Source organism: Apaloderma vittatum, unplaced genomic scaffold, assembly GCF_000703405.1.
Source record: "Apaloderma vittatum isolate BGI_N311 unplaced genomic scaffold, ASM70340v1 scaffold14333, whole genome shotgun sequence".
Lineage (NCBI taxonomy): Eukaryota > Metazoa > Chordata > Aves > Trogoniformes > Trogonidae > Apaloderma > Apaloderma vittatum.
Genome location: NW_009707586.1, coordinates 2706 through 28085, shown reverse-complemented (window position 1 = coordinate 28085; position 25380 = coordinate 2706). Strand labels below are relative to the sequence as shown.

The window sequence follows — 25380 nt, the reverse complement described above, 5'->3', positions numbered from 1 at the left end:
GCAGGAGGATTTTAGCTATTTAATGTTTAATTCACTATGCAAGTATTAATGTACAGTCTAAAGAATCTAAGGTAGCATTATTAAACAATTGAGTAATACAAAGCAATAAACAAGCCAGTAACGTTAGTGTTTCCTGTCTGTCTAAAAACAATAGAGTGCCACAATATAGTATGTGAAAACGATATTTTAGTGAGTTATGTAGCTTTGACAAGTTCTGAAGTTGAAAGGTTTGAAATGATCTCAAATGAGCAGCTGTGAAAATAAGCCTCTTTGTAGTTGTAGATTTAATTTACATTTTGCTTTGTTTCCTGTTTGTTGAGAATCCGTGCTTACGAAAACAACGATTTACATGCTGCACTTTACATATATTGCAAAGTGAATGCTGTGGTTTCTTTAAGTCTTTGAAATGAGCAAAATATCTAGCTGAAAACTGGGCAGATGGCAAACTACTCACTGTTCTTGCCTTTTTGTATTCTGTTAAGTAGGATAACCGTTGCAGCTGTTAAGTGCATTAGCCTGTAAGGGAAATGTGTTTCAAGCTACACTAATATGTTTGAAATATGAATGTTCTGTAGAAAGTTATGTACACAGATTATGAACTTTGGATGTATAATTTTTAATGCTTTAATTATCAGTTTTCTTCCAAGGATATTTTCTTTAAATTTTTCCTAGTGCTCTAATCAGATCAGAGAGCTACAAAAGTAGCATGATAGCCTTATTTCTGAAAGTTCTGATTTTTTTTGAGTGTCCTTACTAAGACACTTCATTTTTGAATGCAAAGTAGACAATACTGGAGGGGAAGAGTTTTAGGATTTGGGGGATGTTGAATGACGAAGCATAAGGCTGTGTTAATACTCTGTCAGATGATAAGGATTTTTGCTTAACTGCTTGTCTTGGCTCGCTTGCTGAAATGATTCAGTCTTTAGGCCTTTAGCAGGATCTTGCAGTCAAACTTTTATGCCTGGATGAATCCAGTTGCAGCTCTTACGCAATGTATCGCTGCAGAAGGACGCAGCAAGGGAGCTGTCTTTCAGTCACATCTTTTCTGTGCAACTGGATCCAAATCGTTCAGGTACCCCCTGTTAGCAGTGCTCTGGAGTATGTTTAAAAGGCAAAAACTGGTTATTGCTTCGGTTACGCTGAGTGATATTGTGGTGTTAGTTTGTTGAAACTGCTAAAGGTCAGGTTTGCTTTCCTTGTCCCCTAGCCCACTGTCAGCCCTGAAGCATCGCAGAATTTCTCAGAAAAAAAACGATAAAAGCTCCCCCCTAAAATGATGTTTACTCATTGCTACAGAGTAAGAGCAGATTTGACTGGTTTTTAAATCCTCAAAATTTCATAGCAATGCCACTTCACGTTTATGAGATGTGAAAGAGTAGCCGAGCCCTGAAAAGCATAAACCTAAACCAGCTTAGAGAACACACACGATGCAGACCATTTAAAGTCGGGTTTGTTTTTTTTCAAAGAGAACAAGAAAGTGCTGTGAAATCTTTCTTTTGGGAAGAAGATTACACACCTTAACAGCTAATGGCTTGTATGATCTTCAGGATAGCTTATTGCTGTGTGTTTACACAGACTTAGGAGCAGATGCTAATCAAGTATATCTGAAGTTGGCACAGATTTCAGAGCTTACTTCACCCCTTAATGCTGTGAGTACCATTCAGTGACAGTGCAGGGTGAAATCTTCCTAGACCTGAAAAAGAAGGCTTCAGCTGTGGAAGATGTATGTCACAGCCTTTCATGGAATTTTCTGTTGATAGTGTGTGCTTTATTGATGAAGCTATAAGTTGCATAAGTTTGGCGAAAAGATTAAGTCATGAAATCTCAGAGTGGTTCACGTGAACAGCTGCGCCTCTTACAAAGCATTTCCATTAGAAATTCAAACAACTTTTTGGTGAATGCTTTCTATTTAGTGTGTTGTTGAAGCAAATGCTTCTTTGTTTTGGAAAAAAAAAAAATGAACCCTCTCTGTGTAAAAGCGCACATTGCCTTTGAAGAGAAGATGATGGATTTTCATGGTTAAATATGTCCCCTTTTCAGGTTCCTCAGCATCACCCAAATCATCTGTTATATCTCCTAGCAGTGCAGCAGCTAGCAGACTGGCTGGACAAGGTTGTGATTTAATTATTCCCACAGGTATCAGCACTGAATGGATAACGCCCTTGGCTCTACTGACACTGTACTAACTCCTTCATGTCTCTAATAATTTGATTTACTGTTAGTCGGAAGTATAACTTCTGGGGGTTTTTGGTGGCTCTCATTTCTGGCTTTTAGCAGCTCACAAAATAACCTCTGCTTTCCTTTCTGTATGTTACTTTTTGCTCTATAAAATTTTTAAAATAATTACCAGATATTAATAATAACAAACAATAGCTAAAATGGGAAAATCCAAAATCTTTTATTTAGGTTAAAGCTGAAACTTTTGGTGATTTTTGCCAAAACGATCACATATTCCAGTAGAGCAGAGGTGGCTATTAAGAATTCACAACACCCAAAGCAGGCTTTGCCACTTGACTCATTTGTGCCTATGGGCAAATTACTTAACATCTTTGTCTGTTTCCTCCTATATAAAAGGAGAAAACCCATCCAGTTACCTCATAAGGGTGTTTAGAGGATTAATTACTTAATGTTTGCGCAGCATTTTGAAGACGTAAAGAGCGTAGTAGAGTCTGATGCTAAACGAGTATCTTGAGGCATCTGTATAGACTTTTTTCCAGACTTATTTACATAAATAATAACCTTGCAAGGCCAAGGTGACTGTAAGTAGCAGTAGGGATTAGAGGCAAGAGTAGTCAAAGTTATATGTGAGCAAATAAAAATGTTACTTAAAACATGGTGCTTTGCAGCTCTTACTGTCTAGGACACTAGGAAGTATTTTTGCAAAATGGAAACTTAGAATCCATATGATATTTCACACTAGCTTAAAAATTCTAAATGTTGGCAGTTAATGTGTGGTGATTGACCCTACATGTTTTAATTTGCTGCATTAAATCTTTTTTTTGTTTCTGTTTTTGTACTGGTTGTTTCTAGCATTAGTTATTCCTAATACAATGAGCTAATAAAGCTAAAATAAGTAAGTTGAATATCGATGGAACACTTCTTCTGGAAACGATGGCGTTCATTGGGAAAGATTTAAAAAGGAAGTTTTGAAATTTGTTAGTTGTACTTTGTGACAACAGTTTTTGTGTACAGATAATTTTCATTTAATGGTCTGCAGGCTGTAAACAGACTTTTAGATAGTGTTCATTGTTGGAATTTTAAAACATAGACTAGGTAATAATCATGTCTTAAAAGCTGTTTTAAGTTTTGCTATTTAAACTCCATGCATTCAGGTAAGCTTTATTCAGCCTCTTACTATATGAAAAATTAAAATACGTAAATGCTTTATGTAATTTATAAAATAATTTTTTCCCCTGGAATTTATTGTGACAATCTGCGTATTTGTCTTAAATTCTGACTGTCAACTTACTCTGCTTTTGCATGTGCAGTTCCACAAATCTTCCATACCTGATATTAATCCCCTCAAACAAAAAAAACCAACAAAACAAGGCCTTGAAGATTTGTTTTGTGTCTGACACAGGGGGTAGAGCTCAGCAGAAGAGTGGACCTGTTGTGTTAGCAGATGAAGTAAAGAATCCAGCAATGGAGAAATTGGAATTGGTGAGAAAGTGGAGCCTGAACACTTACAAGGTATGCAGGCATATGTGTGCGCGCGTGTGTATGTATTCTAGAAATGAGTTTGCTACTAAATTACACTAAAGCTCTCAAAGTAGTGTACTACTGTATGAAAGTAATGTGTTGTGCACTGACCATAAACATGGGAAGGCTTAATTTTCCAAGTGTAGCATTCTTTGTAAGCCTTTCTAAATCCCTAGTTTTAAGTGGAAGATCTTTTCATAAATATTACTGATTTAACAAGGTAAAGAATGTTCCGTTTCTAAGGTCCCCTTCAATATATAGAATATATAGATTTCAGCACTAATGCTTGGAATTAAATCTTTTAGCTATCTTTGAGTTGATTGCTGATAGAATAACACTTTAGCTGAGGTGAAAAAGTCAAGCCCATCTACAAATTCCATACTTGTTAAATGGCTATTCTGATATTTTTGTTCTGCCTTGGTTGATTGGGGATTTTTTTCTTACTGTTGGAACTGCTACTTTGATTCATGTTTTACTCTTGTTTGATGCTTCTTTGTGGTCATTTGGGATTTGATGAAATCAAATAATAAAAAAAGAATAAGAGAAAGTGCTTAAGGTACAGCTGTTTGCCAGAAATGTCTCTCGTTAAAAAGCCAGTAAGATCAGGAACAGTTGTCAGGGAATACATTACTGTCAGGAGTTTCAAACCAAGGTCAGTTTTGAAAAATAGCTTTTTGTTATACTTGCAACTTAAATGACAGAGGTGTGGACAGGTGGGTTGTGCATCAGTGGGATCTATATCAGATTGTGAAGAAATAAAGAATCTGTGGAAAAAAACTTCCCTGGTGAAACAGAGGTCTGAATTCCTCCAGTGTTCTTAGGGCTAGATAAGGACTTCCTTCTCTGTGAGGATGAGAAGCAGGGGTGGAGACATTCTCCTCACTAGTAAAAATTGATGCTGTTCTTTGTGTTAGAATCACAAGTTTGCATCATTTTATATGTCTAATTAAATGGCTTTTAGATTTCTACTTTTCTTGTCATCTTGCCATCATAACTGCAGAAGTTTGTCAGGTACTCCTGACGTGTGCTGTGGTCCAACTGGAATACATGCTGTTCAGCTGAACCCATTCGATAAAATTCTCTGTTTAAGAAACAATGACTCTTGGGATTGAGTCTGCTATACCACAACTAAATAGGAGATGATTTGTCCTTATTTTCTACTTTTGGTGCCTCAGTTGAGAAATCAAAACCAAAAAATCCCCACGATTGCAAACCCCCTTACTTGAAGCAGTATTCAAAGCACTAGTAAAAAATGTTGGGAAAAGTAGTCTTGGATCCTTGTTTAGAACATTATTTCCTTAACAGTAATCTTTGCTAGATTTCTTTCTTGGCTTTAATTTCCCCCTCCCTGAAGTCCAGAGTCCCACCAGTGACAGCATAGCAAAGAAATACTAGCACTTTCAGAAAAGTAAATTAGTCTGTCTTCTTGAAATCTATAAGCTTGAAGTTGTTGTTTCCCAAATATGCTCAAGAAGATAGGTCTAGAGTCCTATACTGACTAACTCTATCGTCCTTTTAGAGGAATAAGGTTATTCAGAGAGACCTTCTGAATTCATTTTTGAGTTGAGGAGCACCGTGAAAATGTCTCTGGAGATGCCATACATTTGAAAACACTGTATATGTAGGCTATGTACCAAAAGCATGGAGAAGGTGTTGCAGAGAGGTGGAACATGATAGCAGCCTGAGCTGTCACAGCCATGGGCTGTATTGAAGGTGTCTACAGCCTTTTAAGAGCATATTTTCTGCTCACTGTAATAATGAATTGCAGATCTGTTAAGAATTTGACTTGTGACAGAAACAAATAGTAAGTCTCTCTGAGATGATCAGCTCCGTTTCATAGATGTGTAAATAGTAAGAAATGTATTTTAGTAGTTTTACGTATTTTTCAGTAGGAGTTCCTGGTTTCCTCATCAGCTCCAAAAAACATGCTGAAAACCACTTCACCTCCACCATGCAAAGAAAAGAAACAAACCAAACCCAAAATAACAGTTTTGGAGAAAATAACAGAGATGATCTGGAATTGGATAGTTGGTAGACGAAGCCTGAAAAATCACTAACCAAATATTTTTATGTGGAAAAACTGGGTGCTTATGGCTTGGATGATCTGATGGATAAAGCACTGGCTTGACGGATGAGCCCAAAGAACGGTGGTCAGTGGAGTTAAATCCAGCTGGCGGATGGTCACGAGTGATGTTCTCAGGGCTCAGTGTTGGGACCATTTCTGTTTAACATCTTTATTGATGATCTTGATAAGGGCAGATGACACCAAGTTAGGTAGGAGTGCTGATCTGCATGAGGGCAGGGAGGCCCTACAGAGACTTGGACAGATTGGATCGATGGGCCAATGTTAACGGTGTGAGCTGCAACAAGGCCAAGTGCCAGGTCCTGCACTTGGGCCACAACAACCCTGTGCGACCCTACAGGCTTGGGGAAGTGTGGCTGGAAAGCTGTCTGGCAGAAAGGGACCTGCGGGTTCTAATTGACAAGTGGCTGAATATGAGCCAGCAGTGTGCCCAGGTGGCCAAGAAGGCTGACGGCATCCTGGCCTGTATTAGAAACAGTGTGACCAGCAGGAGTAGGGAGGTGATTGTCCCCCTGTACTGAGCACTGGTGAGGCCACACCTAGGGTATTGTGTTCAGTTTTGGACACCTCAGTGCAAGAGAGATATCAAGGTGTTGGAGCAAGAGCAGAGGAGGGCAATGAAGCTGGGGAAGGGCCTGGAGAATAAATCTTATGGAGAGCAATTGAAGGAGCTGGGGCTGTTTAGTTTGAAGAAGGGGCGGCCAAGGGGAGACCTCATCACTCTCTGCAACTACCTGAAAGGACATTGTAGAGAGGCTGGGGCGGGTCTCTTCTCACCGGTGATAGAACAGTGCTAGAACAAGAGGAAATGGCTTCAAACTGCAACAGGGTAGATTTCGACTGGACACTAGGAAAAACTTTTTCATAGTCAGACATTGGGGCAGGCTGCCCAGGGAGGTGGTTGAGTCACCATCCTTGGATGGGTTTAAAGGTCATTTAGATGTGGTGTTGGGGGATCTGGCTTAGGGGTGAATTTGGAGAATAGGGTTAATAGTTGGACTTAATGATCTCGGGGGTCTTTTGCAACCTGAATGATTCTATGATTCTAGTAATATTCCCACTAACTGACTTTAATGCACTGGCCTAAGTTGCTTCTTTTAACTTAATGAGGTTCACCAAACCTGAAAAGAGATAAGTGTTCTTTTACTTGAGAAACAATTAGTTACGCTCTTGATTTGCTAACCTGAATGTTCATCTTAGTAGGAGTTGAGACTTGTCCAACTGTTCTTGCTGAGTCCTGATAAACTTCTAAAGAGTGTGTTGTTTTTTCAGTTTGTTGTGCAAACTTATATTGGGAGGGGCAATTGTGAAAGAATTGTGTGTAATTATATGTCCCTTGAAGCTGAAAATGGGTGTATGCTGTGTTGTCCTGAATATACTTGATTCTTCCTAATTTAATTATTTTTCCCCCCCAGTGTACACGTCAGATCATCTCTGAAAAATTGGGTCGTGGCTCAAGAACAGTAGATCTGGAACTAGAAGCTCAAATAGATATATTGAGAGATAACAAAAAGAAATACGAAAATATTTTGAGACTGGCACAGACACTGTCCACACAACTCTTCCAGATGGTACATACCCAAAGGCAACTTGGAGATGCATTTGCGGACCTGAGTTTGAAATCATTGGAACTTCATGTAAGACTTTTATAGTGTTAAATAAAATGACAGAGATGAAGAAAAGCCTAATTGACTCATAGTGGGTATGCAATAGTTAGAAGCCACTTTTCTAAACATTGTAGTTAACAATAAATTACATGCTCTTTGTGTTAAAAGCTTATGTAATTCACTTAAAAGTGCAGGAAATTATTGAAATTGCTGCAGGTCTTTATTTCTTAAATGTTTGCCTTTAGTTGATGGTTGGACTTAAGAACTGACAACTTTCTTTTGTATAGAAAATGCTTTTTATTATTAATTTTACTTCTAATGAAATGTCCTCAGAGTGTTCCAGAGTGTTACATCATTCCAATTACAGGATGTCTTTGGGGAATGTGCCTGCAAGTAAGTAGAACAGGGCATATTACTTCATTTGTGCACACTGAATATGAGTGAATTATTTTTCTGTAGCATATTTAAGCACTGAGATTTCACCTCTAAGTTCTTTCTTTTTTTTTTTTTTTTTTTTTTTAATCAGAATTTTGCCACTTATAGGAATAAACATCTTCTTGCATTGTTTGGAGTTGCTGAGCAGGACAGGCAATCTTTTGATACCTGCATTTGGGTTGTCATGGTTTAGAAGTTTATGTAACGTTGGCACTTTCTATTGCCGATAATACATTGATTGTTCTGTACTTTTTAAGTTAAAACGGTTTGATACAGCTACTGATCCCTAAAACGTAGCTGCTAAAGTGGCCCAAATGATCTTTGTGATTATTAAACTTAAAACGTCTGTCTATTTATTTTTTCCCTTTTTATGATTGTCTATTCCCATTGAGTTTTAAGGGAGGAGGTGGAGTTCATGCTTGTACAGAGGAACCTTAGCTGATAGGTAGCTGAAAGAAATTGAGATTCCTGCACTGGTGTACGGGAATTTTTAATATTACAGTCTGATAGATTAAAATCTGTGAAAGTAGAGCACTTCTAGCCACTGAGAAATCAAATAATCAGCTAAAATATGGTTTTAATAATCAGTTTACTCTTGACACAAATATAGGCATGTGGTTTGTGGCAGAATTTAGTGATTGTTGTGAAGTATGTGCTGAAGCTGGATGTTTCTTCTGAAATTTGAATTAAATCTGGCATCATGCTCTTGTTTCTTGATTGTGGGGTTTTTGCATGAATAGCTGGTAACCTCTTGTGGGAATACTGTTCTTCCAGGTTCTTTCAGCATCTTGTACTGCTCTTGGAATTTGTTTCAGTCGTTCATCTCTTGTGTAGATTATTGAATGGGGCTGTTGCTGAAAATCAAATAAAGGTTTCTGCTGCTGTAATAAAAATTATCTAACCTTTGCCTCTTGGAGACTTGCCTGATGTTTGTCTCTTTCCTCTTTGTGTTTCCCCTTTGTTTAATCTGTACTGTATTACCATCTGTGGCCTGGCCTATTCTTCTGCGATGCTTGGATAGCATTGTTGCCTAAGACTAAAAGTAAAATTTCTGAACAGTTAGTCTTTAACGTTTAATCCAATAACTATATATAAGTTGATTTGGATTTGGGATTTTTTGTTTTGTTTTGTTTTTTTGAAAAAAAACTAAATCAAAACGTGCACCAGTTCTTGAGGTAATATTTCTTATTTCATATGTGGTAACAAATGAGATCTCAATGTGATATCTGCAGAGGTATTACTAAATGTGAATGCTTTGCTGTTTCTCTTTTGGCTACAAAGATAATTCCTGGTTCCAGGCTCATGTGCCTCCAATTATATAGACAGATGAATTCCAATTTTAATTGACCTGTGCACAGAGTATGAACTGAGCATAAACTGTTGATCCAGAAAGGATTTCCTATCTGTTTCGTAGGAGGTTTCTGCAGAGGTCATGGACAAAACACAAAAGTTTTCATATGAAACTGTACAGACCAGTAGAAGGACAGTTTTGGTGGCTAGCGTGCTTCTTATTAGTGCATGCCACTGCAGTCCCATCCTTCTTACCTCCTCCTGTGGATTGGTGGTGTTGCAATGAGCAATGGGTCTGCAATGATCTGTTTCAGAGGACCTCCGGCACGAGGGAAAAGCTGGGACCAAACCCTGCCCAAGGAGACACTTCTACTGTTTTTGTCTCTACTGGTATACTCCTGTTTCTTCCCTGTGCTGGCGCTTGTGTTATTGTTCAGCTGGCAACATTAGAGCAAAAACAGTTGAAAAAGACTATTTTTTTTTAATTTTTATTTCAGCACGATCTGCAGTGAATTGGCTGACTGCTTTTGCCACCCAAGCAGCTGTGCAAAGCAAAGGCAACAGATCCTTAGTGGTGTTTACCAGGCTTAGCTCATGAATACTTGCCCTGTGTTCTCTTCCTTTTTTACTTCTTCAAATATTCACTTCCACTGCGTCTCCTTTTCTGCAGGATTCTTGCCTTACCATTGCCCATTACCCTTACGAAGTTGTTAACATTAATGTGAAGTATCATTTGGCTTTGGTGTTCATGTTCTAGACAGATGAAAGGAAACTGGGAGAACACAGCACTTCTGAGTCAGTTGTTGGCAGCGCGGAAGCCTAAAAAGCCCAAGTTCCAACTAGGAACCTAGTGTGTTTTACAGCCATTACAACCCGAATTGTACTCTTTTGTGAGAGCTCCCATCTGCAGAATATGAAGATGCCATATGGATGACATAAACATAATAATTGGACTCGTTTGGCATCCCTGCATTAGGAAAATCTTTGCAGCCTTGGTCAAGGCTTTACACTGCTGTTAACAGAAAGAGAGGAACAAACACGTGTCCCAGTGTGACTGAAATGCCTTGCAAGTAATTTCGCCCTTGTCCCTTTAAAATTTGTGGCTGAGCTACGTTATAATTTTATTTGCTATCTGTTGTAATGCTCTGCTTTTCAGTTATTTACAGCATATAAAATTGTGATAGATGCTGGAGTTTGTTGCAGTGCTCTTTTCCAGAATGTAAGAATAAAACTTAAATAGCTAATTAATGCTGTGTGACCTTGTGGATTTAGTTATATTGCTGTATTTAATGCAGTGATGTCTCTTGGTATTAAAGCATTACCTAGATAACCACATGAGAGATGCTGAATTAAAATACTGCTGAATGACAATGTAAAGATTATATTGGCACTTGCTTTTAAGTAACAATAAGACTTTATGCACACTTTAATGTGCATAAAAATCACATTATAAAATAGGATTTAACATCATGCCTGCTAAGAAAAGTGTAAACAGTATTTTACTGATGTTAGAGAGATTTCATGAAAAACGTGAAGTGAATATTGTATTGAAATTGTATCTGTTTAAGCACAGCCGTACCCAAACAGAAGCGACACATCTGTGTGTTTGTATTTTTTTGTATAGTTGCTGATGACTGTTATGTTTTAAATGATCTACAGTTTTGTTTTCTCTCCTCTTTGTTTATAGGAGGAGTTTGGCTACAATGCAGATACGCAGAAACTTCTAGCTAAAAATGGAGAAACTCTGCTCGGGGCTATTAACTTTTTTATTGCCAGTGTGAATACATTGGTGAATAAAACAATTGAAGATACGTTATTGACTGTGAAACAGTATGAAAGTGCCAGGTAGCTATTCTGTGTCTAGCTGTTTTCATTACAAACTAGTCCTCAAGAAACAGACTTTGTAGCAGCTTAGTCTTTATATCGGAGTGACTGACCTGTCAGGTGAAAAACCTTACAACGCTCTTAGAATTAGGATTTACAATTAACTGCTTCATTGCACGTATCTTGAAATGTTTTGCGAATGTTCTATTATAGGCTTAATTTTATTTGTTAGCATTAGGAGTAATAGCTGTCTTTTACTGTGTGCTAGATTAAGGTGGCTTTCTAAGTTTGCTTTGGCAGTGCAGTATTAACCCTCTTATCCATCTACATTATAATAGGTAAAATAATCACTTTGACTGGAAAACATGTAATCGTGTGTTTCTGTTGATGCGCAGTGTGTGCAATTCACACTTCAATGTTTACGCAGAAGTTGCAGGCTTGGTCAAAAAGGGGAAAATAAAAAAGAAACTTCTTAGTGAGTGAATAACATGTAACATTAGATGATGGATTTCCTGCCCTAGAGAAGGTTACTGTCAGATGTGGCAAAGTACTCTAAAGCCAGGTTTTGTTTTCCTGCCAGGGTTTGGACATGTCTTCTGTGATGCTTGGTTCCATTCTGGCTTTCTTTCACTTAATAGGATAAAGTGTGTTTCTTTTAATTTACCAAAGGGTGTAGTTTATGCATATATTTTTTGTGATCTTTTTAAGTAAGAAATTGCAAATTGCTTGAGTTCTGAAGTTTTGCCCCTCCCTTTTTTTTAATTGTTCTGTTCTAATGCTTACTTGTAAGTGAAATAGTAAGTTACTGGTTTGATATTTAGGCAGACTTTCAAAAGATGCAAAAGACAGAATATAATATATTGCTTTGGTTTTGACACTAAACTGTTTTAAAAAAATTAACCGGTTCACACATTTTCCAGGTATCCTCTTGAAAACTTACATGAAGTATATCTGTTATGATTGTTCTTGCCAGTCATTTTCAAGATATGATTCTTCCCTTCTGAAATACCTTCATTACTTTCCCTGTCTGTTTATTGAAGACATCAAGTATTTTACCATTTCATTAAGACAAAGAAATGTCAGAAGTTCTTCATTTACATAGCCAGCCCCTCATTTTGCAATGTGAAAATAGGCCACATTCATTTCTGTGCCTCTTCTTCCCTGTCCCCAGTTGCACTTGAGTATTCATAATTCATCAGTTTCCCTCCTCTGTCATCTCTGTTGATTTGTTTTCTTTTTGGAATTAAGTCATAAGCTCATAAAGCCTGAATCATAGTGGTGATGAGAATCAGGAAGAACCCTGTGAATATTACTCTGAAAATGTTATATTTTATTTTGGAGCAGTCATACCACCTGATAAGTTCTTTCTGTAGCTGGTTTTTAATCCCAATTTGTTTCCAGTTTTAGAAATGTCTGTGAGAAAGCGTATTTGAAAAGCCAGGAATAGGCTTGTTTGTTCTATTAAAACTGGCATCTATCACATACTGATATGTGAGATTCCATTATCTGAAAGCTACAAAAAAGTCTGAAAAGAAGAGTAAGGCTTTGGGCAGGGCTGCCCATGACCTGGGAGTGATTTCTGGCTATTGTCTGCTACTTTACCTGGTCAAGTAAGAGGAGGGAAAAAAAAAAGAGTCTGTTACTGCATTTGTATCATCCACTTGCAACAATGTTTTAAAATTAACAGAAAAAGTTTATCTGGCAAGGATCCAGCGTTCTGTAGACTTGTATGTAACACTGGAAAGCAGAAGATGAATTTAGTGATACAATCTTTAAACTACTAATGTTCCACAGATCATTTTCCCACTTAAAAATGTGATGTGTTGATTAACAGAAAACTTAACTTAAACTTCCTTGAAAAAGACGAAAACCCGTAATGTTTTTGAAGGCAAAACTGAATATTCAAACTTCTGTATTAAACAATACTTTTAAGGCATTTTGATTTTTTCCGTTAAAATGAGAAAGAGGATATGACTGGTTCAGCTCTACTCATGTAATAAAATGATACAGTCTAATATGGAAGGATATCAAGGAGGTTTGTAACTTTTTTAATAGCGAGTGGTATATGAAGACTAGCTGGTTCAATTAAGCCATTGTCAGGGATCTGCGGGTGAGAGCTTATACCATAACATCAGTTCTGGTTTTGCTAGCAATATCAAGGATACGTGAGAAAATACTTTTCATCTGTCTTATCTAGAAGTGGGATATATACCTTTGGTGCAGAGTTAGGTTAAATACTTACCTAGCTGTTAGTCTTAACCTTCTGTCTTTCTCTTCCCTTATCTCCTTTAGTGGTGGTATTGATCCAGAGAGTCTGACTTCCCTAGGAAAATAAGATAGGCCCTCCTCAGAATATAAATAATGCATCATCTTTTGCATCCTGCTTATCCATAGGGCAGACAAGTTTGTGCAAAACTATTTGTGAAAGACCTATAAAGCTGTTCCAATGAATGAATGCTTACTGAGAAGCCTAGAGCTGAGAAAAGCTTTCTGAGAAAGCCTCAAGATGAAATTTGGTAGAAGGAGGCTGTTGCTCAAACATCTGCTAAAGGAGATGTTCTGCTTTTGGTGCTTCTCTTGCTGTCAACACAGCCTCTTTGCTAAATTGATTGAACAGCAGAAGAATAACCTGAAAAGAAAGTATTACTAACTTTTTCTGGGTTGATAAGCAGAGGTGTGCCAGAAAAGGCTCTGACCACTGAAGCCAGCACAAAAAGCGTGTGGCTGAGAAAGGAACAGAAGAGGGAGGGTACTAGTGACAGTTTTATACAGGATACTTAGGGGTGGTTTTGCTTGATGAACAGGCGGAGGGGAAAATAAACTTTCCTCTTTTTTTTATTTTTTTCCATATTTAACTCTTTTGTTGATCTTCCGCTGTACTTGACCCTGTATGTGAGCTCTGTTTATAGAGACTTTGCCTTTAAATTATTTTTTTTCCCTTCCACCGCTTCTCAGGATTGAATACGATGCCTATCGAACGGATCTAGAAGAGCTGAATCTTGGCCCTCGTGATGCAAACACTCTTCCAAAGATTGAGCAATCACAACAACTGTTTCAACAGCATAAAGAGAAATATGACAAAATGCGTAATGATGTATCTGTCAAATTGAAATTTTTGGAAGAGAATAAGGTAAGCTACAACTTCTGATGTGGTGTTTAGGAGCTTCGTTGTGTAATATTTCTGCTTTACTAGAAATAGTTTTGTTATTAGATCTTAAACAAAATAAGCTGAATTTTCTGAATTCTTACTCTGTCACTGGAGGACACCCTTTAAGAGCAGGCAACCTTAAAAGTACCTAATCAGATGGCAAACATTATGGTAGTACGTTTCTTGTTGATATGAAGGGTTTCAAGTTGGAAGAGCATTACTTTTCCAGTTTATCACATTTAATGGTAGAGTGAGTCATGTAACTACTGATATATCTGCAAAGTAATACTTACATTTGACAACACTGTTGTGGAGGATATGCACAGAGAGTGGAGAACAATGAAGATGCTTCAAAGATTAAGCTTTTTTTACTAACTTGAACTGACAAATACAACTTTATATAATTAATGCCTTTATAGTTTCATAATTCTAAACAGACCTCTGTTGGTTTGAAGGTTGGGGGGGTTTTTTCCCCCACATCTGTTTATTCCAACCATATAATTTCATCTATACTCTCTTAATGATGGGATTCCTCCCCCTGTTATTCTGTTTACCCGGCAAAAATGGAATTGCCATACAAAACACACTTCTAAACAGTGGTTTCTTTGATAAACAGGTCCTTCTAAATTGTTTCTAAATAGATGTAAAAATGGTGGTATTTCAAGATCTGTTTTTTGTTCATACTCAGTATGTGAAATGGTTATAATAATCTGTGTCTTCAAGGTAGTAGTTTGTGCTTGACTGTGGATTAACATTTTTGGTGTGAGTTAATTCATAGAAAGATCTGATTATAGGTAACAACAGCCTGTCAGAAAATACAGGAGTGGCCCCAAATTACAGCAGCAGCAAACCATGCTCCTTGCATGGAAGATGGAGACTCTAATAGAAAATCATGGGGACAAGCTAACCCAATTTAAACTGATTATTATTCTGAATTCTTGAGTGTATTATCACATACTCAGTTGCATCAGCTGCTTAGAATGAAGATGGAAGATAGGGAAGAAACATGAAGCATCAACAGATAAGAATACAAAAGTAGAGAAAATCAACAAAGCTTTTTGTTTCCAAAAGAATATATGCTAAAAAGTAACTCCTTCATACAAGCATTTGCATTAGGACCAGGGGTCTGGAATCACATAGGCATTTAGCGTCAATGATCCAGGTCATCAGATGATTAAAAACTGATATTGTCCTGATTTTCATTCGTTGTTCTTGCTGAACTTGTAGCCTGTTAACTTTCCAACTGAAAAAGTCTATATTGAAATTAATATTCTTGAACAAGCTAAAGTCTAACCTAAATGCTGTTACTTATGCTTAAATTAGAAAACACTTGTAAGAGCTGAGTTTTGAAATTATTCTAGGTTGAAAACAGGTATACTGTGAAGGTGTCTTTCCCCCCCCCCATTTTCTTTTCTACTTCTAGTAAGTTGTTTGCTACTAATGTAATGTACTTCTGTTGAAATTGTTTGACCCCTCCAGCTTATGCCTGTATGGAAGTTCTGATACTTAAGTTCAAAGTGATCGAAAATAGCTCTTAACCTTGCTTCATCATAGTTTGCAACTATATAGCAGAGTGATCAATTCACACATATATTTTATACATATAGGAAAGCTTCAGAGTGAGAGCATTTTACTTCCATCTTGTACAAAGAAGCTTCTATATGTTTTTTTAAAGTTGAATAATTCGAGGAACAGTAGTGAAGTTGTCTTCCTAGGGACAGTCTTGAATTAGTTCAAGTATCCTGTTAGAAGTCACAGCCTACAAATTTTGTTTCTGAAAGAGATTGTTTTTTCCTTCCTGACTTTTCTTTTAGATTAATACAGAGGGGACTTTCACATGCTTAAGCCTTTTTATCACTGGTTGGCATTTCTCAGTTTTGACACTAGGGATGTCAAAATATTTACTAAAGGGTATATGTAATTTTATTCCCAAGTAAACCATAGAAAGGACTTCTTGTACAGTCAAATGTTGGCTTAAAAACAATTCTCTACTGAGAGAACATAATTATCTACTGAGACCTTTATGTGGATAAGCTTTACTTTGCTGTGTTTTATTTATTGTGTAGGATTCTCCATAGTAAGCAATAAGTAATCTTAATCCTAATCCTAAATTTTCATTTGAGGAGTGCTTTTTTTTTTTCCCCCCCTTCTAATTTGCATCTCTCTTCTGATAGTTTTTATTCTTCTGTGGCCCAGAACACTTCCTGGGGTGTAATGGGCGACAGTGGTTATCTGGGAGTTGGTGTTCTTACCAATCTGACGTATTTATTACCTTTTTTAGTGTCATTGGTTGGGTTTTGGTTTTTTTTCATTAATGTCAATGGAGGGGAGCTGCTGTTAGACCTACAGCTGGTATTAAACTGGAATGCACAACTGACTTGCGAGACTACTATATCTAACCATTCTAGACATTACTTTTAATTTTTGGCTGCATAAAAAGTGTATGTGACTGCTCTTAAGTCAATTACTTTTTATATTTTGTAGGATTATTAATTCAGTAAGTATAGGGTCAGTAAGTATAGAAATGAGTTTTTAATTTGTTAGATTTACTAATCTCAGATGTTCTGCTTTTTCCAAAGGTACGTGATAACTGTTGCTATGATCTGCAATAATTTAAACATCTATAAATACAGCATGGGCATAACAGGAAGGAGACGAAAGAAAGGAGAAAGAGCACACAGGGTGTCTGTAACGCAGCTACTTCAGCTGTGGGAGTAGTTGTTTAGGGGATGGCTTAAACTTAAGACCAGATCTGATGCTGAACTCCCAGGTGGAAGGGCGATTTTAATCTTGTTACGCTGTGACAGTAGTCCCAGGGAGGGAATTATACTGGCTGTACCGATACTGTATTCTTAGTAACAGGAACTTGCCATTTTGTGTGTCTGTCCCCAAGACCATTTAGTAGAATGCAAGATCAAAATAAGGGAAGATTAGATGGACACAATAGCGGGTTTGCTCAGTCTCTCACAAAGGGCCTTTCTGTAGCCTGGTTTAAAAAGCCTGTGTTGTCGCAGGCTTACTGCATTCAAGGCAAAGGAGAGGTAGCGTTTGAGCAGTTATATCAAGGTATGGCCTTGCCAGGCTTAGGTCACAATATAAGATGCAAATCTTCAGTCATCAACTTTATTAATACGTATTCTCATGGTGCGGAATCCAGATGTGAATTAATATTTGTTAGGAGTCTAATTAGAAAAGCCTCTTTAGGTAAGAAAATAGTACAGTATCCATATAATTTTCCTGCTGTAGACCGTAAACCTTCGGGCTTCAAGTCTTGTAAATATTGATACAGGATGTAGTACAATGTAGTCTTAAACCTAGTTGTTGTTACTACTTCTGTGTTGAAGACAAAAGTGTGTAATAAAACCTTGGTATTGCAAAGCAGTTAAGCAGTTTAGGGTTTAACTTCAGATTAGATAAATCAGTTCATTATTATCTCCCAATAAATATTTTTACAGTCTGACCGATATTAAACACTAAAAAAAAGTTACATATTTTTGCCTGACAAATTAATGTCGAAACAGGATTCTAAGTGTTCTTTTGTAAGTGTACCTGCAGTAGATGCACACAGTTACATTCTCACTCAAGAGTTTTGTCCCATATTTAGTTAATCGTGACATGTAAGGAGAGCAGGGAAGACTGTGAGGTGATTCAGGCTGTCACTGCAAAGGAACTATAAAGCCAGTTTAACTGGCTAGTGGGCTCCAGTTGATCCATGTTGATGCAAATGTCACCAAACAGACGTAATCTAGCTGGCCCGATGTTTAGGAAAAAAAGGAATCACTTGGCTGCAGTCACTTTGTGCTTGTTCTCCTGTGTTCATGTTACTATTTCAATTAAAAGACCCAGAGATTCAAAGGACTGCATCACGGTAAAGCTGACATTGCGAGTTTCTGTCCGTAAAACCAAGATATACAAGATTTCTGTTTGTATTCCTTATAGCATTTGATCTTGAAGTTAGAACTGATTATTTTTATTTTTTTTTAATGTTGCTGCAAAGTTGTATTTGGTGCTATCCCCAGGTGGCAGAGTTCTGTAGAAGTTTGTGGGTAATGAGTATAACAACAGTTACAATCAAAATCTGTGACTTACAAATCCTTAATTTTATTTATTTTTTTCATAATAAGGATGGTGGCCTGTTCATAGCTTAAAGATTTCTGCCACTGAAAAGTTTTTGAAAAGGCGTTGTCTTTTTGAGAAACGCAAAACTGTTATTCGTAGATGCACTTGAGAAATGTCAAATCATTCTGTGTAGAGAAAAAAATTGAATGTACTTCTCTGAGTTGAACTTTGGGAGTTTGATATTTAACTGACTGCTTCTATAAATGAAAACAATACACAAGCTAAAGGAAACTCAGATGATATAAGTGTTTAGGTGAAATAACTTCAAATAAAGTTAGCTAGGGAAAAGATTTATGGTAGTTGTGAGGAAGTACAGACTGACAGAAGTAGGATCGGGGTAGTCATTTTGGTCTTTGAGGTGGCTGAAACAGTCTGAATGAGGCAGACGTAAAGAAATCTGTACTTGTGCCACGGAAAATATAATGTTCAGAGGGAGGTGTGGGGAAGAGGACAGCATTTAAAAAGAAATGTTAAGAGCATCCAAAGGAAATGTAAAGACTCATATCCAACCTATAGTATCTTCTGTGTGTGAAACTTAAGCCCTCTGTTTAGGGCATGCCTATTTTTTGTGCTTGTCCACCAAGTTCAGTTTTGTTTTGAGACTTAGGTTCACCAAGTGTATTACAGAGTGCTTAGTCTGCTTCTAAGTAGGAACAAATAGGTGCACACAGTTAATTAATAAGGTACAATGATTTTAAATGATGTTGAATTGTAGAACGTGATGGCTTTTTGACAGGCATGCTATTTGGATGTTGGAACCTGCATTTTGGCAGCATACCATTAACATTCTTTTACTGAAAGGCAACTCTTCAAACACTCTTTTACTGGAGTAGGTGCTACAGCTTCATGCTCTGAGTTGGCCTTTAGTGCCGTAATCTGACAGTCACTCTGAGGCTCTGATGCACAAAAAAACCTATGGTCCCTTCATCCTCTCTCCCCCTTCCCGCACGCTGCCTTCTGTGCTGTGTTTGCAGAAGTGTTTTTGCAGCTGTGCAGGGAATCAGATTGGGGAACTGATCCAGGTTCAAGCAAATATGTTGTTGTCTGGTTAGTTTTAATCTAGATCTGTTCCCCGATCCAACTGGCTACATAACTGCATGGATGTTTTGCCAACCAAGGGCTAAGGTGAAGCGTAGTGTGGAAGGAGGAATCAATGGCTGGCTACAGGGGTGGGTAAGGCTGAGACTGGTTAAGTTTGAACTTGGTTTTAAATGAATACTTGTCATCCAGTTCTTAGCTGCGACTGCAGGTGTTTTTGCAGTGGACGTCAGGTGATCTGAGATGATACAGCTTCTCTTTTCTCTTAGCTGGCAGCTGCTTCATAGTAGAGCTTCTTTGTATGGTGTTAGAAAGTTTAAGTGGGCTTTTTCTAAATTTTAAATCTTGAAGTTACTTGAATGAAGCTATGGAATTTCAGGATTCACTTAGCAATCTGCTTCTGGAGGAGGAGAGCAGAATTTGTAACACCTTGAACCTCTGCAACCACTTTGATAGTGATCACAAAATTTACACTGCAATGATCTGACTTGGGGAGAGAACCTCTGGCAGTTCAAAAAAACCCCACCGAAACAAAACATTTTTTCAGTCTGAATCATGTGCTTCTACACTGTCAGTTACTGCCTCTTTCTGTGTGTTCAGTATACTGGAGCCTAGGAATGACTGAATTTTTAAAATTGTCAGAAGACTTCAGGGCAGGTCATAGAAGCTTTGTGTTAAAAGCTACACTAGCAAAGTATCAAATTTGGTCTCCAATTTATGAACTTGGGCTGGAAAAATGGGTTTTAATTGAGCTCCTATAAACAGTATGAATAAAACTCCTGTAGCATTTTAGTAACGTGCTGGAACAGTGAGTGTACCTCTGTGTGCAGATCGTGGCGTGGATTGTGTGGAGTCTTTTGTGTGTAAATGAGTCTTTTGTGTGCAAATGATGAAAGAATCTGCTCAAGAAAGACTACCTGCTAAGTTTTTTTGCTCTCTGAAATTTTAAGAGTTAAACCTTTATGTGGTTGTGACATTTTCCACTTCTGTGACATAATACTTTGGGGATGAAAATTTTTGTAGATTAAAAGACGTGTATTTCTATATATATATTCCCACACAAACTGAAATAGAGGCCATCTTTTATGACTTGGAAAAGCTGAACTACCTTTGTTGAACACATGTAGTTAGCTAAATTCGGTATCTCCTAAATGTTATAATGTCTGTGTGTGATGAATTTTGCGAAGTCTATTGTAAAGGAACAAAACACTGTCTCGAGATACAATGTGCAGAGTGAGTTCCTTTCCAACCATATACACATCTCATGGTTTTTATTCTTGGAGAGCCTTTTGATGGAATAACCTACCACTTTACTCCATTAATGAGGCAAAAAGCCTATTCATTGACATGCATTTAGTTAAATTAGCCTGAATTATTGGGAGAGAAAACATAAAAATGCCAGTTTTCAACCCAAGATTTGTATCATCAAAAAGAGATTATCACTTAAGTAGGATACTAATGTCTGTACAGTTGTCAGTTTATGGGTAGAACTTAATTTGTGAAATGAGACTGTTCAGTAAAAAAAGGATATTAAAATAGTTGTATACTCATAAAAGAAATTTCAACTTTAGTGCTACATCTTTCATATACACCTTGTGTGCATGTATGCACGCAGACATATGCTCAGCCCTTTTTTCTCAAAAGCATTCAATTTTAAAAATATATTGTGTTTCTGTGTAATAGCGTAAGTGTTACCCAGTTCTAGCATAATAGCATGTCTAATACATGTTGGATTTTTTAAAATGCGAGATACTTTAAGTGAAGGCAATAAAGTATTTCTGTATTGAGTCGCACGCATTTTTGAAGAGCCTGCTAGCCAAATAACTTGTTCAGACAGGTATTGCCAAAAGGTAGGCATGGGTCGAGGATGGTTTTGCTTCCCAGTATGACAGGAGTAGGTTGTCCCCTGTGCTGAGAGATGAGGCAGTGATCCAGACCTTGAGTGGAGAAAGCTTAATCTGTTGCCTAGCACATCCTCCCTTTGGGCTCCATCAGCCAGTCTGTTCTTCCGTTCTCTTCAGTGTTGTCTAAATGCTGTTGGGACAAGGTCTCGTAGGCTGAAACCAGATGCAGGGCCACCACCATAGGGATCTGGGCTCGGACACGAGAGTGAGGCAGTGCTGGGCTGAGAGTACACTCAGGAACAAAAAGGGCGAGTGCTGGCTGCAGGAGAAAGCAGACGGATGCCTTTTCAGCTCCCAACTGCTCATCATTCACAACTTGAGGTTTGCTGGTGTGAAAATGTAGCATTTGTTTGGCTTTGTCAGTGCTGTAGCTTGTCACCTAGGCTGGACTGGAAGAGAAAAACAGTGATGCCCTTCAGCTGCTCTTGAGCTGTTCTCTCCAGGTTGATTGCTGCTATGAACTCTGTTTCACAACTACTTTGCACAAATGTTATAGTCAAGATACAGACCAAAGTGCTTTAAATAATCCTGTGGGCAAGAAATATGGCTGGGGGAAAAAAACCCATCAGTTTCAATTTGAGTTTCAATTTGTCCTGTCTCAGGGAAGTCCATCTGGCGTGCAGGTAGGGTATCTTAAACAAAGGTTTGGCATCTAATCTCAAGGAATTGAGTACTTGTAATTACACTGCTTAGTGAGTTGGTATTATGAATGTACTTTATGAAAACTCTAAATCACTTTAGCATTAAAAAATTTTGTATTTGCATTTTGTATTTGTATTTTTAAACTTTTATTAAATAAACCCGTATGAAGTCTGAGCATATCAAATACACCTATTTTTTTTTTATAACTGACCTGTGATGTTAATAACTGCCTCCTCCTTCTCTTAACCTACCTCTCTCCTTGCCTGCAGGTTAAGGTATTGCACAATCAGCTTGTTCTGTTCCACAATGCCATTGCGGCATACTTTGCTGGGAATCAAAAGCAGCTTGAACAGACACTTAAACAGTTCCACATCAAATTGAAAACTCCTGGAGCAGATGCCCCATCCTGGCTTGAAGAACAGTAATTGGATGAGAGCACCCAACGTTAACCTAAAATCTTTAAATCTGATGATAATTAAAGGTTGGAGTTGAAGGACTTGTAGTGATTCTTGCACAGATGGCTTTAATTTTTCCCCCCTCTTTTGTAATACTGTAAAACTGAATTTGGTGGTAAAGTGATTAAGGTAACCAAACATAATTTCTGATGTTTCAAATATAGAGCACTCCTTTTGTATGTAAAGGCTGGTTGTTATTTCTGTAACTGGGGTGGGGGAGGGAGAGAGGGAGGGGAAACAGAACTATTATAGATTTGCACTGACAAACGATGTTTGTGATTTCTGGTCATTTTGGTGGCTAGTCAAAATATTTCCAAATGGAGATTTACATGATTTGTACCATCATCTGGTATTTTATAGATGAGTATAGAAAACATCTTTAGTAATTTTCATATGAGTTTTAAAAAGGAGAGAGCTAAAAGAATATTTTGCATATTATTAATAAGGCCTATATGCAATATTTACATTTAAGGTAATAACAGCAGATGGCTCATTGACTAGTTGAATTGTAGCAAACGCCTTTTAAAAAAAATGTACCTTTCCAACATAGGTTCAAAAAACAAAGAAAAAACACTAAAGCAAGAATCACTGTCAGTCTGAGGCTTCTAAGCACACATTTTTGCTTTGCACCAAGTGGTTTGCCGAGTGAGGCCAACCATGCAATGTACTAATTTCATTTAAAATTTTACTTTCTCTATGAAATGAATACCATACTAGCCTTAAATCACAGGTATGTGCCTTTTTATAAGATATTTTCCACCAGTGTACATAATTGAAGAACCCTTTCACGTAATGGTTTGTCAGTTCCCAACAAGGGAAAGGAGACTGTGTAAATGTTATTTCATTGTATGCTTAGAGTGAGTTAAAGCTTTAGCTAACCTTCATGAACAGATACGGTTTTGACCAAGGAAATTGGGCCAGTATGGTTTTTCTATTTAATTGAAAAGCATACTTTGGTAATGGGAGTAACATGGAGGATACTTTTTTTTTAATTTCTCCATCAGTCATGTAGTCCTTAAAAGTAAAGTTCTATGTCAATTTTATCATATATATTTTAAATTCAATATATTGGAGTCCTCATTTGCACATGTTGTGTTGCTTTGTGTTCTATTAAGTAAAATTAAATACTTCAGATATGTTATTTACAAGTGTGGACTGTATGATTTATGTACTGTACGTTCAAATGCCTTTCAGCTGACATTCTTAATGTTTTCAGTGCTTAACACAACTGTAATGTAACTGTAAATCAAACTTTTTAATCATTCCTCATTAAATTTTTGGCCTGACAGAGCCTTCTTTATGTTTTTTGTTCTGTCAGAATCTCTTGTAATAGTTCATTTATGTTCCCCAGAATGTATACCCAATGTGAATTTTGTATTCATATTAAAGGTGTTTGCAGTCAAACTTCCTTTACTTGTGATGGTTGAGCAGAACTCAGCTTCTGCAGTGAAAGCTTAGTCCTGGTTTTTCTGAGATGCCACCCCTGCCCAAGAACTTCTGGTGAAACAGTACTAGGTGGTAACACCAATGCTGTTTTATTTCAGGATGCTTTAATAGATTGCAAGATGAACTTGAATGTAAAATTATAGTGGCACAAATCCTGGAGTGTATGTAATTCTTGACTTAAGATTTTAAAGGAGGTTTCATTACATTTACAACTCTCACGAAGCCATTGACTTCCACTGTTTCTGAATCATGGCGTGCATATCGTCTGATGGTGCAAGAAAGAAGTTAGCTGAATAGCTATACGGTTGAGCTGGGAAATGCAGATCGTAGCATTACAGCAGGGATGAAGTATTGGCTTTCAGAATGCTGTAGGAAGAGGATAAGTGTGGAACACGTGCTGTTGGTTTCTGTCTCAGGTTCACACGCCTCCTGCTGATAATAGTCCCTGCCCAGAAGGAATCGATCTGTCAGAAACGGTTAAGAGTGAACTTGAATTTTGAAATGGCCTTTTTGCTCACTGAAGTAATTGTTCTCATTGATAGCCTCACTGAGGAGGGTTTTGTGTTCAGCTGATCAACAGGGTTATTAAACAGGTTGCCTTTTGTAGGGCTTCAACTTTCTGCCTTTGTCCCCTTTCAAATCTATGTGCTTATGAAATAATTCAAGCCGTGCGTTCAAAGTTGGCTCTTTAGATCTAACCAAATTTAGAAACATTTGCTTCTGGAGATCATATGAGGAAGACACTTCTGAAGTTTCTAATGGGAAGTAATTACAGTTGTCAGGCTTTGTAAAGCTTTATAAATATCTGAAGGTTGTAATGCTGCCATTCATCTAGATAGACAGTTGTCAGGATGGATTTTTTTGTTTGTTTGTTTGAAGAGGGGGCCATACCCACCTGATAGAGTTGTCTGTGAAAGATTTTATCTCTGGTACACGTTATCACATTAGTGTTTCTAGTGTGAGGTTTCTCAGGAAGAAGAGTTTAAAGCGGTTAATAGTGTTTCAGGTATGCTGTTGTAGCAGCTCCACCAAACAGGGACCCAGGGAGCTGTTTAATTTCTCGGTGACCGTACTGTAAGTTATCTGCACTCCTGGCTTGTTTGAAACTTGTAGCTCTTGTTATTTTGTTTGTATGAATTCTAAAAACAGCCCTTTTGCTCTAAAAGTGCTCTTTGGCATACTTCATGCTTTGTCAAGTCCTTGCAAAGAACCTTTCTCATTATAAGATGCATCTATAGTTACATTTGAAGAGAGGTCTATGCAAATAGAGTAATACACCAGTATCATTAAGGTACTAACTTAATTTCAATCTTCTGTCAGCTGATTTTCCCAGCAGCCTTATCTGTGTTCTGTCTCTGCTTCAAAAATGATCAAAGTAACATAAAATGAAAGCTGAATGTTCCCCTCAACTCTTGTTTTGAACTGAACAGGGGGCTTGTTCAATTTGTGTTCTCTGCCTATCTTGCTCTTGTTGTGGTGTTACAAGAATAATAAGGTGTTATAATTACTTAGCATTACTCATTTTCAGTTATCTTTGGGTTGTGGGGGTTTTTTTTGGTTTTGGTTGTTGGCTTTTTTGTAGTTTGGTTATCTTTTCCATGCTGAATTCTTGATGTGGGAGTTGTACTAGTAAAAGGGGGTTTTTTTAATTAGTTGTTAATCTTTTCATATTTAGTGATTGCCCCCACCC

The 25380-nt window shown here is 37.5% G+C and overlaps 1 protein-coding gene across 3 annotated transcripts in view; it reads left to right on the top strand.

Moving 5' to 3' along the window:
• Nucleotides 1-23648, top strand: part of ARFIP1 (ADP-ribosylation factor interacting protein 1) — a 33430-nt gene extending 9782 nt beyond the window's left edge. The window contains exons 3-8 of one of the 3 annotated variants that reach the window (XM_009866270.1): nucleotides 2041-2136; nucleotides 3581-3690; nucleotides 7198-7419; nucleotides 10802-10959; nucleotides 13894-14068; nucleotides 22059-23648. In XM_009866270.1, coding sequence (XP_009864572.1) covers nucleotides 2041-2136; nucleotides 3581-3690; nucleotides 7198-7419; nucleotides 10802-10959; nucleotides 13894-14068; nucleotides 22059-22214 — 917 coding nt within the window. In that variant the 3' untranslated portion in view covers nucleotides 22215-23648. The remainder of the gene's footprint in view (nucleotides 1-2040; nucleotides 2137-3580; nucleotides 3691-7197; nucleotides 7420-10801; nucleotides 10960-13893; nucleotides 14069-22058) is intronic. The other 2 variants (XM_009866271.1, XM_009866272.1) reach the window with 2 other exon arrangements.
• The last annotated feature ends 1732 nt before the right edge of the window (nucleotides 23649-25380 follow it).